The following is a 17,973-nucleotide window of genomic DNA, read 5'->3' on the forward strand; positions in this document are numbered from 1 at the left end:
TTAATCTAAGGATTTGATTCTCTTAAACTACAATAACACAAGTTTCCCCATCATCATTTATTAGTCTGACTTCATGATGGTGTCTACATTGTAATAAATTGCAGGACTAATAAAATAAAATAACAGCCACTCTTTTTCCTCTCCTGCTCTTTTTGCACTGATTGTCCTGACAGGGTTTAGAGCTGAAACAATCAGTCTATTAATTGATTAGTCCATCGACAGAAAGATACTCTATTAGAACTATTTTGATAATCAACTAATTGTTAAAGTAATTTTTCAAGCAAAAATGACAAACCTTTTCTTATTCCGACTTCTAAATTGTGAGGATTTGCTGTTTTTTGCTCTCTTAAGGTATAGTAAGTTAAATATCTTTGGGTTTTGGTCGGACAAAACAAGAAATTTAATGACGGGTTTTAGGAAACTGTGATGGGCATTTTTTTTACAGTTGGGTGCAATCATTTAAGTTACAATTTTGAAACTCTTTTGATCTTGATGAAACTCAACAATAGGCCTATATGTTATTAGGGCATCATCATTATGCTTGAATATCCTTCTTTTTTGAGTCTTTATTGATGTAAAAAATAAAAGTCCTCATCCTTGAACCTTCCTACATGTGATTGGCTCACAGGAATATGCAATGTGACTCTGACTCTTCCTAACAACCTGATTCTTTCTTGTAATACTGATGATGTAGAACTAGATTTTATTTACAAGTCACACTGGTTGAAAAGCAAAATGTAAAAAAAAAAAGAACAGTAAAAACATGAACATCAACACAGGTTTCTGATGTGCTGCAGCCTACGTCCCCACATTATAATAACTTTTTACATTGCTGAAGGAGGTCTAAAGTGTTGCTCACCTCTGCGTAAGGTGGCCGTGTTGAATGGTGGCGGGCTGATCTCAGTGTATGCTCTCTCTCTGGGCACGGCTGACTTCATCTCCATGTAGCTGCTCTCAGGGGGGCAGAAGGGCAGGCCGGGCAGGTCTTTGATGGTAGCATAAGGATTCTCGCTGTTCAGAGAGCTGCTGCTCACCGCCACCGTGTCCTTCAGCTCTGTCACCACACAGGAAGCGAAGAGAGAGAAATTAAAACACATCTGAAGTACATGTGGAGAGTCAGAACGCAGCACAACAGCAGCATCAAAGGTTAAAGTGTAACTCTAGTTTGGGCTTCAACGTTTCTGCACATTTTTCAAAATTTTTTATGGGTTTTTTTGAGTTATAAGTTCCAGAGACGGACTGAGGAAAGTTTAAGACTTTTTCATTTTATGGGTTGAGATGCTTTAAAGAAACCAGTCAAATATCATGACCTGTCAATAATTTAAATCAGCTTTATGAAAACCATTTTTCTATACACTATTAGTTTGGCTGTTTTCAAAGGTCACATTTTTAACAAAAGTGATATTCAGCTGTCAATTATGGTGAAACACAAGCTTGTGTCATTAGTTTTGAAGGTATTTAGTCATAAACCAAAGTAGTGGACAAATTAAAATTTTGACCTGATGATGGTGCTAGATGAAAAGCCAGCAGATGACCAAGGTTATTACAATTCAATGTGTGCATCAGATTTAATGGCAATCCATCCAATAGTTGGTGAAATACTTCAGTCTGGACCAAAGTGGTGGACTAACCGACTTACTGACAGACCAACACTGCAATACATACAGCCACACCACTAGCATGGCTAAAATAATCATGGGTTATAGTTTCCTTTATGGGTCTATGACAAAAGAAATTTATTTAAAGAATATTTTTTTGAAAAGCTCAAAATCTTACTTTATGAACTTTTATACAGCTAATCTTCATGTAATCATATAGGTTTATGTAGCATCACCTTGCTGATGCAGTTTTGGTATTCCTACTTCTCTATAGTAAGTCATAGCAGAGGAAAAAGGGTGGAAATAGGGTGATAAACTACCTTTGTTGTAATATTTTCCGAGGCTGGCACTGTAGCTGTAGCTCCGGTCGATTCCAAAAGCTCCTGTAAATAATAAAAGACAAATCTGGCATCTTTAGTTCCATTTATGGCAAACTAATCAAAAGCAGATATGCCGCTTTGGAAACCTGCAAAATCAATACCAGGTGAATAAAAGCTGGCAATGCAACTATCACTTTTTATGAACTCCTTAATGTTTTTATACTCTCATATTAAATGTGCATTGTTGACTAAAATAACGTTCTTTTCAAAGGAAAGGTGATACTCGATAAACTTTGGGGAAGACTGTATAAAAGAGAACTTTGTTGTTTTGATGTTTTCTCCTCAGCTGTTACTGCACGTATCTGCCCTGAATTTCTCAACATTTACACTCCTTTTGTGGTTTTGTTACATCTGTGGTTTTGAAGGCCTTTATCCATACAGGTATTTTTACACTGAAGCTGCTGATATTTTCTGCTGGTATTCTATTTCTTTAAGATTATTTTATTGTTAAAAACATTAGACAAATTCAGTGCTTTCTCCTGAAAGGTTGTTCTGTCCGGGTGATAAAACTGCTATTAGGCACTAAGCTTTCCACTGACACTCAGAATAATGAAATACTTTTAGGTGTGTTAGCAGAAGATTATATTAGTAGTAAGCTGCAGGTTTAACAGATTATTTTTATGTAGCTGTGATCAGGAGGTCAGGAAACCAACTCCTCACTTTTATTAGCCTGTAAATGTTAATCCACTCACCATCATTTTACTCTACTGCTGGAGGTCTCTCTGCATAAGCGTCTGCTCTAAATGGATAAAATGTAAAGTAACTGATCCTAAATATGAATCACACAGTGGAGAGTCACCCAGACAGACCTGAGTCTTTGCGGGGCTCGTGGTGTTTCCAGTCTGCAGGTAGAGTGGCATTGCTCTCAACCCCAAACAGGCCCCGCCGCTCCCTCTCCATGTTTTTCACGCTGCAGAACAGCTGGTTATTGGTGTTCTGTATGACAGACAGAATAATAAACCAAATAAGAAATCATCAATGCAAAGGAAATGTACCACGTTAAAAATGCTTTTGACAAGGAGTAACGGCAATTAAATGTAGCACTAATGAGCTGTGACTTACTGGGTCAACATTTTATGGTTTATGATTTAATGGCTCTGAAAACATGGCCAGCTGTTACTGACTGGATAAATTACATATTTGTCCCAGTACTGCACTACAGTTGCTATAAGGCCTGAAAACTACAACAGAGTTGACATTCACCTTAATGGTGCAGTCGTGGTTGTTGGGGAGGTGTGGCAGTGGAGGCCTGTTCTGGCTCAGTGTGTGGTAGCTGGGGTTGGAGTAGTAGTGGTGGTAACTGTGAGGAACATCTGTATGCCAAAACAAACAAACACATGGAATCATGTCTGCTGCAGTTAAATTACCTCAAGGTCAATAAAATGCATCTCTGTAGAACACTAATTACAAAAACACAACAGTGATATACAACCAAAACCACATTATGCCCAAGAACAACTATAAAAACATCAAAATGAAAGATGATAATTTCTTTTGCTAAATATCCCCTGAAAAAAACGAATTGTTACCTAATATTCACTGCTTGGCATTTGAAATGATTTCACTCTATCATATTTCACTCTTTTGCAAGCTTATGAATCAGCACGTTACCATTTAACAGTGCTACTTGCATAAGAAAAATCAATAACTTATTAAATAGCATGCTTTTGTGAAAACATAAGCAATGAGATTCATAGGAATTCATCATTAATATATCAAATTATTTCAGTTATTAAATGCCAGAGATTTGCTCTTGAACTCTTCTAGATCAACCAGTGAGTTCATCGTTACAAATACAGGCCATGCAGACAAGCCTAGTCCAAACTACCTTTTCTCTAGTTTTGAAGGATAACAAATATGTCAGGCTGAATTAAAGGAAATGTGTATAAAGTGTCTCACAAAATGATTTGATAACGTTGCAGTCTAAAAAACCATGCCATCCTGGCAATGTATTTATTTACATACTATATATAAACATAACATGCTGTAGCTTCAAAGTCCAACTGAAATCACAATTGGTCATCCCTTTTTGCAGTCAAAAATGATGTCAACATGTAGTTTTATATTATTAAAAGGAAGTAAAAAGGTTTTTGGGGAAATATCACAAATCCTCCTTTTCCTCTTCACCAACGGAGGGGCGTGTCGATGTCTGTGTTTGATTGTCAGCAGCTGGCAGGCTGAGCCCCAGCAGGGGAACCACAAAGTAAACACTGTAGTTTACAAGTCATGGGCAGAGGATGTGTTTTTTAGCAGTGGTATTGAAGAGTAAGAACCAGGCAGGTATGTTTACATGCTGTTTAATAACTTTAGCAATGCACTTTTCCCTGGTGAATGTTTGTTTGGTCGCTCATTCAACAAGCTAAGGTGAAGGACAAGACGTGTGTTCATGTTTGTAAGTTAGATAGGAAGGAGACTTTAGCAGGAAAGCTAACGTGGGTTGTTGTTCAAAGTTTGAGGCTCTTGTGTTGTGGAGGTAGCTGGTTGTTAGTCAGTGTAACTGTCTGCCTGATAGAACAGTCGTGTTACTGCTTTCTGCAAATATTTGATTGGCTGTATGGTAACAAGTTATTAATCTACGTAGACAGAGGACTAACAGATTCATTAATGCAAAAATATAAATAACCAAAAATAATTCTCCCTTTTGGTTTCTTATTTTTTCTCAAAGGAGAACACATGACATGTGATTTACAGAGAAGATGCTGTAGCAGACAAAAAAATTTAATTTAATTTGGACTTCAAGTGTTACAACAGGTACAGAATATACATATACATGTACACATAGGACACTGACATGCTGTGTGCCTTCCTTCTAACATAATAACTACTTACACTACATAACATGATAGAAATATCCTGAGTACTGTACCTGGAATGGCGTATTCAGAGTTCACTGTGCGGCTGGTGGAGAAGGAGACGGTCGGCGTGTTGTTCTGCTTGTCCTTCTGCCTGCGGCGGTAGAGCAGCAGCAAAGTCAGTAGCAAGACCACCAGGATGACGAGCACGACGATGCCGCCAATGGCTCCCCATGACTCCCTCTCACCAGGAGGAAAAGGAACCATAACGCTCCCTGACTGCTCTGACGAGTCTGTAAAGCAGGAGGTGGAAAGAAAATCAAGTACAGCAACTAAAGCAGCTTTCATTAACTTTCCACCTCTGAGATGGAACAAGGACAGCCATAGAAGCCACATAACTTACAAATGGAATATCAAGGCAGTGACATGAAGTTCTTATCCTCCACTTTTCAAGAAAAGGGCTGACTTCGATCACAGTAGGTTAATAATGGCAAAAGAGGAGAGGCAGATTTCTGTGTGCAGTCAGTCAAAGTCAATGTATTAGCTCCTATATTCATGGGAAAAACCTGTTTGTATCTATACCTTGTTTACAGTCATCTCCACTTTCACACACACAGTCTCCAGTGAATCGGTCACAGAGGTTGGTCGGACAGGAGCAGGTCTGAGTACAGAACGGGCCAAAGCGTCCTGGACTACAGGCTGGAAAACACGAGGCACATATCACATCCATGCATTAGACATATGTACCATGGTGCAAAGATAATAATGCTCCACTTGTGTGTCCATATAACGATAAATAGTAGACGCTGCTGCAATTTTGAGTACAATTACAACTTGTTTCTCAATATTGTATTCTGTTTTATCTGCCTAAATGAATTTTGGTTTAAGTTCGGGAAAAATATTAGACTGCAGAGCTGCAACGATTAGCTGATAAATCGATTAATCGATCTACAGAACATAAATGTATAAAATTTTAATAATCGATTAATTGTTTCAGTCATTATTCAAGCAAAAAAACACTCTGATTTCACCTTCTTTAATGTAAGGATTTGTTTTTTTTGTCATATATCGTCACTTTTTCACTATTAATGATTAACTGAGAAAATAATCAGCAGTTTGAATGATTATGAAAATAATTGTTAGTTTCAGCCCAGATAGACTATACATATTTTAAGCAAAACAATCTAAAGAGGGCATGCAAAACAACTCTCAATATCTTGGTGATAACATGTTGCTTTTGCACCCATAATACCAGTAAGTTAATAACACTAAAGGACCCTCTTGGATGTTATGTTGTGATTGATGCAGCAATCAGCCGTATTCATGTCTCAGCAGTCACATTTCACATTAGTCACTGGGACATTTCGTTCCAGAAAATGCAGTTGCTATATGATGTTGCACTCACGTATGGAGCAGTCTGTAGCAGTCCACCCAGGCAAACATTCACAGTGACCATCCCGGTGGTCGCATGTGGAGTTGTTGGCACAGTTTACACACACTTCAGAACACTGTTTGCCATAGTAGCCAGCTGGACAAACTGTAAAACACACATTGTCATACATTAAATTACGTGCACTAGCTGATATTGAGACTGAATGTAGAAGATTTCTGTAAGATCTATGCCACGTGCTTATGTATTAAATGAGTTTGGGTGATTTACACATGGGTGTATAAATAATGGTTTTAATGCCAACCTTGATCACAGTTGGTCCCAGTGTGTCCAGGTAGACAATCACACTCTCCTGTCACATGGTGACAGCGGTATGACTGGCCACAGGATGGGCATGACATGCTGCACTGGTCACCATACATACCAGCTCTGCATTCTGGGAGACAAAGAGATAAAGAGGGAGTCAAGGCAGATGTTACACAGTAAATCCAGTACACTTCTGGTTTTCATCTGATCTGATTTTTGCTGTATGTCAGCTGGCTGTCAACAACACTCACTGTTCTGACAGGTGACTCCCCAGTAGCCCGGGCGACACACACATGCTCCAGTTTCCCTCAAGCACGTGTCACTGTTGGGGCAATGCTTGAAACAGGTCTGGTTACAGTGGCGCCCCCACAGGCCCTCTGAACATGGCTCATTACAACGAGAACCTTGGGGGATAAAATGGAGAATGGATGAAAGAAGCAGTGCAGGCCCACTCTGTGTGTTTATAAGAAGTATTCATATTCTTTAATTAAGTAAAATTGGCAATATCACAGTGGAGATATACTCCTTTCCCCTATACTCATCCAAGTAAAAGCTCTGCATTCATAAATTGAATTTAGTATAAGTAAGCAAATATAACCAGTAAAATGTATTCAACTATCAAACATAGTAGTCAATGTGAAGAATGGTTCCTTTCAGCGTTTAAAGTATCAATGCAATAATCTGTGTTCTGAAAGAACCAGTGGTTTTGCATGTTTTAGTCCATTAACTACACATTGTGTATACTTTAGACTGACTGATTTGTTATACTGACAATTTTCCAAAGTATAGTGTACCATAAGTTTGATTTCCTTCCATCCACAAAGACAACACTTAACTTATAATCAGTTAACTTACAATAGCCTCTCCTAAATGTTACACACTGGAGCTTTGAGTAAGATGGATGCAGGACTTTTATTTGTAATGGAGTATTTTTACATTGCAGTATTGCTACTTTTACTTAAGTAAAGGCTCTGAATACTTCCTCCAACACTCAATGTGATAATAATATTAATATGAAAAAACATAAAAATATACAAACTGTTCTCTGTGATGGATCCTATACAACTTTTAAAATAAAAACTAATAGCTGCAGGGGAAGTAGAAAATCAAACCTTAAAACCTTCGGTATAGTATAAAAAATGGTTGTCGGTAATGTAAAGTATAGGTGATTTGAAGTTAATGGGCAAAAATGCACACTGGTCACAGTGTCTCTCTTTGATTCAGATTGTACTGTTCTCAGAGTGCTTTAAAACCTGTGGCTCACTTAGTTCTGTTGGACCAGACTTATCTGTGGTACAAAAAGCCAAGCCTGGCAGCGACACCAGGAGGACGTCATCACTTACCCCACCAACCAGGCAGACAGTGGCACTCCCCAGTGGTAGCTTGGCAGCCGTCAGCATGAACACAATCACACCTCTTCAAGCAGCCTGGCCCAAATGTGCCCATCTGCACATGTGAACAAATGCCAACGGGCAAAGAATTGTCAGGGGAATCTCTTCAACATTCGGCCAGCTCAGTCAGAGTCAGACAAAATACTACACTGGCAATGTGTTGTTGTATAGACAGCCTGGTCGGTTGGCATGGCAAAATCAAGAGGGGCACAAGTCCAAAACACAGATTAAAGCATACAGAGGGTGAGGTAAGGGATGAAAATCTGGACAACATTATATCTGTATAATTATCACCCTTATGATTTGTGTATTAGTCTTATCAAAGATAGCATTTGTCTACTCAGTTTGACATACAATAAACATATACAGTAGTATACAGTACAGTACTACACTGCAATGTATTTTTCTTATCTTCTACATTTAGTTTTATTTTAAGTGCCATGTGTTTTCATGCAATGCTGTGGGTTGAGTGGCTTTCTTTGGGAGACAAACTGAGAAGAAGTGAGGGTGGATTGACATGTTAAAACTGATCTTTCCATTAAAGCATTGCACTCTAATTTGTACTTTGCACCTCCTTTTATTTAACATTGTTTGTACTTTCATTATATTTTAGTGTACAGTATATGCATATTATATTTTACTATATATGTATATATAGTATATTTATATTTTCCTATGTGTGTTGAGCATCTTGGGCACAAAAATGTCTGCCGGGATTATTATCAACGTTCTATCTTATTTTACCCACCTTTTTATTTGCAGTTTACCCATTGTTGACTAACAAAAGTCTTTATGAATTTATTTCATACATCAAAGTGTTGCAAGTTTCATTAAATTAAACAGATTATTGTTTGTATTGGTGGCTGTTTGCATTTTTCAAAGATCAAAGAGGCGTTTACCTACCTTTTCATTTAATTTACTCCCTGTGCACACACACCCAAATATATATATAGAAATAATAATATTAAAAATCTTTTTTGTATTTAAGGTTCAAGGTTGTTTTTATTGTCTCCTAAAAGAGAAAACTCTCTTGGATTAAAGGAATTACTGCATAAAAAACAGACATGTCACAAAAAGACCTCTTTACCACTTCATAAAAAAATTGGTCAAGCTATAAAGGTATATCATATCCAGGCATTTACCGGGCATGGTTGGTCACAGCGTGCCCCCTGCCAGCCGGCTGTGCAGGTGCAGGATCCATCTGCAGGATTACATTTTGCCCTGTTGGCGCAGTGGCAGGTAGCGTTGCATCCTGGGCCCCAGGTTCCCTCAGAGCAGGGGGTGGAACAGTCTGGTGCTCGCCAGCCTGCAGACACACAAAGGACCGTCAGCCATGTTTGATTGGTAACATGGTTGATACAAAGGTATTTCACCAATTTTGCTCTAGTCATGCATATTGTCAACAGGTCAAGCATTGACTGTCAAACATTTCCACTTTAACAGTGACCGTCTCTGTGTGAATTATTTCACCCTCTTTGCAAAAGCAAGTCCCATCAATTGGTGAGCAGTCGACAAAGTTTTCACAGGAGCACTCCAGGGAGCAGTTCTTGCCATAGGTGCCACTTTTACATGGACTCTCACAATGAACCCCCTGCAATAATAAATACTAATATTAACTTTAATAACATAAACCTAGAAGGCAGATAATAGGTGAGATAAACATACGGTAAAAATAGGTCAGCTGAGAGCTACTGCGTACCAGCACAGAAAGTGGAAAGAAAATCGAATTGATTCATAAGCTTGATTAATTAATTCATTCACTGATTCCTAGCTAAATCATGCTAAACTCCACCACTCACCGTGAACCCGGGGGCACACTGGCAACGGCCGGTGGCACTATCACACACCCCTCCATTCACACACAGACACGGCTCCAGGCAACCATGACCGAAGAAACCGTGAGCGCAGGTCTCGTTACAGAATAGTCCTGCCCATCCTGGCTGGCACGTGCATTCTCCTTTCATTGGGTGGCAGCTGAACAATGAAAATAGAGGTAAATGTTACACAGTAACTGCTGCAAAAAATACACAGAAACAGTGAGACACAGAGTGGCTGACTCTCGCAAGAGAAACACACACAAACACACAATTTGGTCAGCGACAATGGTGATTCAGTATGGTCAGTTCAGTTTGAAAAATTGTTGACAAAGATTTGTTCATACATGTACTGAACACTTCTAGTACTTTGGGTGTTCCCTCATTATTATTATTATTAAGATATGTGTATTCACTTCTTCCACACATTTTCTTTATTGATACAGTCATTTTGATAGGCACAGCTGTTCTGAAATCAGAAATAATCTCACTGGTTGAAAAAACATCTCTGCTGGTGGAGCCAATGAATCTGAGGACATTTTAGCTAAGCTAATTAGCAAACATGCACACATCCACACAGGTGTTTTCAAGGATTCTGGTTGATAAGACCTCACAGGTTGAAATTACATGGGGTCACCAAACTCTACTTATAGTACGAATACTGGAGGTGTAGTTGCTCCATCTTGACAGGTGCAAGAGGAGAGTGAGGAAGATTTCAATGTAACAATCTGAACACGCCCACACAGTCCTGAGAAGAGGTCTAATCGGGTAAAATAAAAACAACTGTGTGTGTTTACTATGGGTGTGTGGGGCATTTAATGACTACAGTGTGTGGAGCCACTCAGCCTCAGTAAAGCTAAAGGTAAGAGCTAGGAGAGGAGCTCGCTACAGTATTATGAAGCCTAACTGACTTGTGAATAACTGAAAAGAACTTCCAGTCTACAGCTAACAATTAGCCAACCTGTGCTTGGTTCAAACTACCTATTAGCCAATCTAGTTAGCAAACCTGCTGGCCTTCAGTACCATGAAGGAATGAAAATAATTGTCTGCGCTAATTTTGACCACAGTTCATTCTTTTCCAGTTACCAGGTAGCTAACGTTAGCCCTGTCCAGAAGGCGAAAACCACCAAAAACTGAGGTGACAGTCTTCAGCAGTTAACAGAGCCAAATTACTCCTAGTCATTTTACAGACACAGGTGGCAGCACCGAGCTCTTCAGGCCCATCAGCATGAGGTGTTGAGGACTTAAACATACTTGGATAAGCCTTACGAAGGTAAGATTTATGCTTTATTGGAAGTATTTTAAAACAGTATGCTTCACGTTTACAAAAGAAAAGTCTTGATGAGTTTGTAAAATACCTTCAATAAAAAGCAGTACAAATCTGAAACCTACACTGTGCTAACCAACCAGGACTGGCTTCTAAGGAGTGGATGAGCTAAGGTCTATATGGGGCTACCAATAGCTAGCTAACTTGCCCCGAATAGTGTCTCTATGGCTCTGTTGAGGTTCAGCTCAACCAAATTTGGATTATTTCTGCTTCCAGAGTAGCACTGCCTCAGAGAAATGTTTGCATATCTTAAACCCCTTCTTCTTCTTCATCCTGACAACACCCACTCACCTGAGTGTGTGTTTGTCCTGGCAGAGACACGTGCGTTCACAGTGCATGCCGTATTTGCCGGGTGCACACATCCTGTCCCTGCAGTGTGGACCACTGAAGCCCGGCTCGCAGAGGCAGCCTCCATCAATGTTGTAGCAGCGCGCACCGTTAGCACAGTCACACACACCTTTACAGTCCTGACCATAAGTGCCTGCAGCACACTCCTCATTACACCTGCAGGCAGTAACACAGAAGGTTTTATAGATACACAGAAGAGCTGGACAAATGGAAAGTAATGCACAAGTCTGTTGTTGATTCACTCATGAATCCCAAACCAAATTTAAACTTCCATTTTGTATTGTGGTTAGCCAGTCATGATGTTGACCAAGGCTGTTTTTGTCTGTCTCTGGTGTCTATTAAATAGTTAGAATTAATTCTATTTAACAGAAAAGGACAGAAAAGCTGCAGTGGTTGGCTGTTCAGTGACTACAAATCATGTAATCTGACATCAGTAAACTGCACATTGCATGCTCATGTTAATCAACCCAGCTGGTCTGTGATACTTTAAAACCAAAGGACATCAAGCGTATGAGGAAGACAAATACCTAAACAAGGTTTCTCCAGACTGAGCAGTCACAGATTAAAGACAACACTTTTGTGTTTTTGTTCTTCACTTGCTATGGAGAAATAAGCTGTCCTTTGGCATGAATGGCCCTATATTACGGCACCATGCACAAGGAGAGTCAAATGCAGCCAAATAAAACACTTGCACACCTGTTACCAGTGAAACCTTTAGCACACTGGCACTGTCCAGTTTCAGGGTCACATTTGCCCCTGTTGTGGCAGACACACTCCTCAGCACAGTTTGATCCAAATCTTCCCTCTGGACATCGCTCTGTGCAAACTGCACCCTGCAGAGTAACAAAGAAAAAACACTGAGGCAGAAATAAATGCCAAGTAAACACAGATGCATCATTGCAAAAACTGGAATGGGACACCAACATAGCGACTTTACAATGTATGCAGTTACCCAGAAAATACTCAGTTAGTTTGCTCTCTGATGGAATCACAATCATGTCTCCTCTCATGCATGTCTTCCAAAAACAAAGAAATGAATTTTTCACATTAGTGGAAAAGCTTGCATCTGCATGTCTCCAGAGATGACAGGTTGCCTTCAAAATGTCATTAGAAATAAGTTAGTGTTAAGAAAAAGATACTGCTTGTCCAAAGTTTGGAGCCAGCTGGAATATAACACAAGAGATCATTTAAAATCTGGCAACCTCCACAGATAACATGAAAGTTAGTGTGAAAGGTTAATGTGAAAACGTACCGTCCATCCATGGGGACAATCGCAGATCCCTTTGCCCCTACAGATACCACCATTCTGGCAGGGGCATCGTGCCTGGCATTTCCTGGGACACATCTTCTCACAGCTGGTGGGAAAGGATGGAGTCGATGCTTTATAACAGCTTAATGGACCACTTTAGTCAAAAACACTCCAAGTGTCCTGGGACATTCCTGAGGACTTCGGTAAATGTTTTGTTCTACAGTAAAAGTTCACAGAGTAAAAGTGTTTCCAAAAATTGTTTTTTTTTTATTAAATTGATTATTCAAGCACCAGCACAAATAGTGGTGTAAAGTAACTAAGTACATTTTGAGTTTTTTGTTTTTCTTCTACTTTATACTTCTACACCGCTACAATTCAGAGGCAAATATTGTTTTTTACTCCAGTACATTTATTTGATAATGTAACTTTACTTACTAGTTACTTTACAGATTCAGCTTAATAATACAAAATATAATCAGTCAATACTATAGATTAAGATAAGACTTCATTGATCACCAAGGGAAATTAACAAGCTACCCAGCAGTATATAAAGTATGTGTCCCACCTTTACCAGCTGCAACATGTGATGTACACATTAACATTAATAATTATAATACAATAATATACATTATTCTGGGCAATTCGGCATTATGAGTACTTTTACTTTTGGTACTTTAAGTACGTTTTGATGCTGATACTTTTGTACTATTAAGGAAGATTTGGAATGCATGACTTTTACTTATAACAGAGTATTTCTAAGTAAAAAATCTGACTACTTCTTCCACCACTGAACACAAATGTTAAGATATTGATGTCATAACTTAAAAATATGTAAAATCTTATAACTCTAGAGCAGTTGTATAAACAGACATAATGACCTTTATAGGCAACATTTTATAGACAACATTTAACAGCCCTATTTTATTCTCCTTAACTACTCTGAAGAAAAGTAGTAGAAAAAAGGGAGAGAGCAAAGAAAGAAAAACAACAGTAGCTCCCTGATTACTATAAGACTTTGTGGGAATCATCAGCACGGTTGGAATTGGATTACTTGGCTGAAACTACCTGTTGTACAATTCAATGTTGGGTTATTATATTTTCTAATACACCCTTGAGGTGAAATAACATGGATGGACTTCAAATATACACAATTCATCAAGGAGCTTTATCCCATAATCAGTATTGCCAAGCCCCCTTTTTTATTTAGCTCAAAGTGGTGTGTTGTGCTTTCACATTGGCAATATAAGAGTTTCCACTAATATGTAGTGGGGAAGAATTTTCATTGCTTACTCATCCTCAGGGGCATCTAAAAAACAGGGTGTAACAGATGATTCATGGATTATAGTGTAGTACAGCAGGGTCTTTTTTTCCATCTTAAAATTAAGTTGTGGAAACAAATAAGTTGGTACAAACTGACAGATCTGTGTCTGAAAGACCTCCTGAGAAAATTAAGATAATGAAGTAAAGTGTAATGAAGCAATGTGTAATGAAGTGAGGTATAAACTGTCTCCGATGACATGAAATAATTAACTGTACATACTCAAAATGTCTCATATCAAAGTGTTTTAGCTACATGAGCAGCATGACTCTAGGGATGCAATGTCAGACTTAAATATCTCAACAACTATTGGATGAATTGCCATGCAATTTTGTACACACATTTAGGGTCTCCAGAGGATGGATCCTACTGACTTTGATGATCCTCTGACTTTTCCACTCACACCACCAAGAGGTTAACATTTTTGTTTTTTAGTAAAATATCTCAACAACTATTGGATGGATTGCCATGTCTGTATGTATGTGCCACATTCATGTTCCTCTCAGAGATGAATTGTAATAATTTTGGTGATGTCTTGACTTTTCATCCAGCGCTATCATCAGGTCAAAACTTTAATTTGTCCAGAACTTTGGTTTTGGAAATCAAATTAAATTCCTCGCATTTCTGCTTTATTGGATAGTCACAGGAGAGAGAGACAGGAAAGGCAGGGGAGAGAGAGGGGATGACATACAGCAAAGGGCCTGGGCCAGACTCGAACCCAGGCCACTGCAGTAAGGACTCAGCCTTAATAATGGTAGGCACTCTACCAGGTGAGCTACCAGGGCCCCCCGGACAATGTTTTCCAATCAATGTTTTTCTATATTTACAAAATCAATATAGAATTGAATAATGAATCTCGTAGTATGCAAGACTCCTATTTAATATTTATTTATCTATTTTGTGTACTTACAAAGTCCCAGTAAATCCGTCTCGACATAAGCACTCTCCGGTGGCTTTATCGCAGGATCCTCCAGTCCCACACTTGCACCTCTGCAGACAGCCCTTCCCAAAGGTGCCTGCTGGACAGGGCTCCTCGCAGTAGCGTCCTATGAACCCTGGAGGACACTGACACGCCCCCTTGACAGGATCGCAGAGAGCTCCGTTCTCACACTTGCACTGCTGACTGCAGCCTGGCCCCCAGTGTTTGTCATCACAGGCTGCAAGGTAACAAGATAAACTGTTATTAATTATGAAGAATTGATTGATCCAGATTATGCCGTTTAGCCAAGATATTGAAACACAACCTCATGCAAAATTGACTTTAAAAAATTAACTGTGAATTTAGACTTTTGGTTTATGTGACTTGATTTGTATTTTTGTTTAATCTCAATCTCCAAATTTTATATACTTTATTATTCTGTTCATTGGATTCAGTTAAAACATTAATCTCATTGAGACTACATGGGGCAAAATGGATCCAATGGAAATCAAACACTGCCACCTGAATTTACATTGGGCATCTCCTCACTTTTTAAAACTTATTTATCCAGAAATAGTTTATGGCCACTACTCCTGCAGTTAAAAAGCTACACACATTCACACCAGGGAGGTTCTCACTTTCATTGCCCACATTTTCCAACGATTCAAACCAGCTTCCAGTAATACGCCTGCTACTCTAAACATTGAGTCAAACCTACTCTGCAATGCTGGAAATTAAATAAAAACACTAAAGCAAAATAAGATTACACATGATTATTGTAACTTGCATACGGTGCAAGTTTCAACTTGTGTCATTCGTTTTGCCTCATTCAATTTTCCTCCCATACACCGTGTACACTTACAGTAATATGATGTCATGAAAAACAAATAACCAGAAACAAATCTGATTAAATTCAATGCGTTCAACAGCACAGAGATGAATAACAGAACAGAAACAAGAGAGGAAGAGTGCTTGGGGATGACATCTGACTGACTCTTCTACTGACTCTTCCACACATTACTGTGGAACATCCCCCATGCTTCCACATCCAAATCCTGCCCTTTAGCAGAGGAGTGTTATATTACCAACAAATAATTTCAAATTGGCAGGGAGATTTGCATGGAGCTCACTGGACAGAGGAGTTTTAAATGGTTCATTTTACAGAAGCCCGAGGGTCGGCTCCGGGGGGTTAGCATGCAGTGGAGATTCACACAAGGTTTGGATTTCAATTCATGATGAAGAGATCTCAGTCCACTGGGTCGTGTTATGAGAACCCAGATTGGTCAAGGGTGCATTCTTCAAATTTCTCATCAATAACTTCAACTGTCTTGGACACTGGGTATCATCGAGAAACTGTGATATCCAATAGCACTGACGTAACACATGGATGGGCTTCAGTTATCTCCTCTCAAGCTCCAAACGATTCCAACAATTTCACGCTGACCTCTGTGAATCATCTTTCTTTATATGAGCAGCAGACATTCATACACAGAATCAACTGTGCACCAAAGGCCTGAGCTATACGTCATATGTATCCATGTTCCCAGTTTCCCCCCTACCTTTGCCTCTACTGCACATATGGCCTGCCACAGCTTTGAAAAGTACAAAGACTGCTTTTACAATAATTACACAGAGGATAGAGTAGAGCCAAATTTGGCCTGGAGCAAAGCGCGCTGCCATAGAGTGTAGTGTTTATCGCACTAACTTGGAGCGTGAACCTTGCCTCCTTTTTGTTTAAATGAATCATAACTTCACTTGTTTTCTGTGAGGGCATTGGAGAGGGGTTCTGTCGGAGTGTGTCACGTTGAGTAATGAGAAACTCAGCTGGAGCAGCAATTATGTTTACACAGACATTCTCCAGGACAGCAGGGGAGATTTACTGAAGGGTCTGCAGGGCTGATACATCCAGACAGTAGATGAGTAAATGGGTGAAATCTACCAGATTGGACGTGCGATTTTTGAGCAAAGAAGCTGGCAGAGTCCAAGCCCTCCACTGTCGAACATCAAAACTCTTCCCATCTGTTTGTTTATCTGCATGTAAACATACCACCTCAAGTACAAAGCATTCTCTAACAGTCTGAGTTTGGTTACCTTCGTCAAATACACTTACCTTAGCTTAAGTCTGTCTAACTTTGATTTAATCATTGTAATGGAAAGTACTGATCAACCCACAAATACCTGAAGTTTGCCATTTGCCATCAAAGGAGCATTCATGATCAATTTTCCCTGTAAGTGTTTGCATCTGTGCATGATAGTTCAGTGATGTGTTTGACTAATTATCACAGTGACACAACAAAACACAGTGGCCCTGATGTGCAAACCATGACATTTCAGAAAACAAGACAACAAATCAGTTAACAAATCAGAAAACATAATATTTTACATAACAAATTGACTAAACAAAAAAAACTAAATGTTTTAGAAAACAAATCAAAAGCAGACAACACAACTGTATATCATTTTTGTATATAATGTGTTGAGTTATGGTTTGAGGCTTGTAGTGTAGTTATTTCCTGTTTTATTTTGTAAGTGTTCTTCCTCATGTGTGTTGTGTAGTTTTACTTCCTGTCTTTGTTTGCTTTTCCTGTCAGTTTTGATTGTTTGCTCCGCCCTGATCGTTTTCACCTGTGTCTCATCACCTGGGAGTATTTAAGTCTATGTGATTCCTTTATTCTGTGTCAGTTTGTCTTTGTCTTGTGTCCCTACCTTGGCTGGGTTTTTTTTTTTTGGATTCTGTTTGTTGCCTGTTCCCTGGGACTTGTTTGCTTTAGTTGGACTGCTTCCCTGGTGTTGATTACTGCCTGCCTGATAACCCTTGTAAGCCTTCAATTCTTGATTAAATCATTGAACTGCACCTGCTCTGTGTCTGTGTTTGGGTCCAATCCCTTGTTTCCCCTGCTGCCCTGCTTGACATATTGCAACAGTGAGTAGCAAAAAAGGGAAGTGCAACTAAATCTCATTTTACACCCATGTGTTGTAAACAGATAAATATATCTACTTTGTACCTTGAAACTGGTGTTAAAACAACCATAGTCTAACTCACAAGAAGTAGGCTGTGGGTATAAGCCTGCCATTGGCTGACTATTTCAGCTATATTAGCACAATGCATTTAGCTGTTTTGAAACTGTGAAAGTGAAATAT

The 17,973-nt window shown here is 39.1% G+C and overlaps 1 protein-coding gene across 1 annotated transcript in view; it reads right to left on the reverse strand.

The window, feature by feature from the left end:
* Positions 1-17,973, reverse strand: part of pear1 (platelet endothelial aggregation receptor 1) — a 52,412-nt gene that overhangs the window by 3,656 nt on the left and 30,783 nt on the right. Inside the window, exons 6-22 of the mRNA XM_044208238.1 lie at positions 14,824-15,070; positions 12,599-12,701; positions 12,043-12,179; positions 11,290-11,502; positions 9,657-9,831; positions 9,328-9,448; positions 9,000-9,163; positions 7,810-7,912; positions 6,718-6,870; positions 6,465-6,596; positions 6,176-6,307; positions 5,353-5,469; positions 4,845-5,063; positions 3,182-3,291; positions 2,788-2,914; positions 1,919-1,981; positions 860-1,054 (exon numbers count right to left, since the gene is read on the reverse strand). Coding sequence (XP_044064173.1) covers positions 860-1,054; positions 1,919-1,981; positions 2,788-2,914; positions 3,182-3,291; positions 4,845-5,063; positions 5,353-5,469; positions 6,176-6,307; positions 6,465-6,596; positions 6,718-6,870; positions 7,810-7,912; positions 9,000-9,163; positions 9,328-9,448; positions 9,657-9,831; positions 11,290-11,502; positions 12,043-12,179; positions 12,599-12,701; positions 14,824-15,070 — 2,511 coding nt within the window. The remainder of the gene's footprint in view (positions 1-859; positions 1,055-1,918; positions 1,982-2,787; positions 2,915-3,181; positions 3,292-4,844; positions 5,064-5,352; positions 5,470-6,175; positions 6,308-6,464; positions 6,597-6,717; positions 6,871-7,809; positions 7,913-8,999; positions 9,164-9,327; positions 9,449-9,656; positions 9,832-11,289; positions 11,503-12,042; positions 12,180-12,598; positions 12,702-14,823; positions 15,071-17,973) is intronic.

Source organism: Siniperca chuatsi, linkage group LG9, assembly GCF_020085105.1.
Source record: "Siniperca chuatsi isolate FFG_IHB_CAS linkage group LG9, ASM2008510v1, whole genome shotgun sequence".
NCBI classification, from domain to species: Eukaryota; Metazoa; Chordata; class Actinopteri; order Centrarchiformes; family Sinipercidae; genus Siniperca; species Siniperca chuatsi.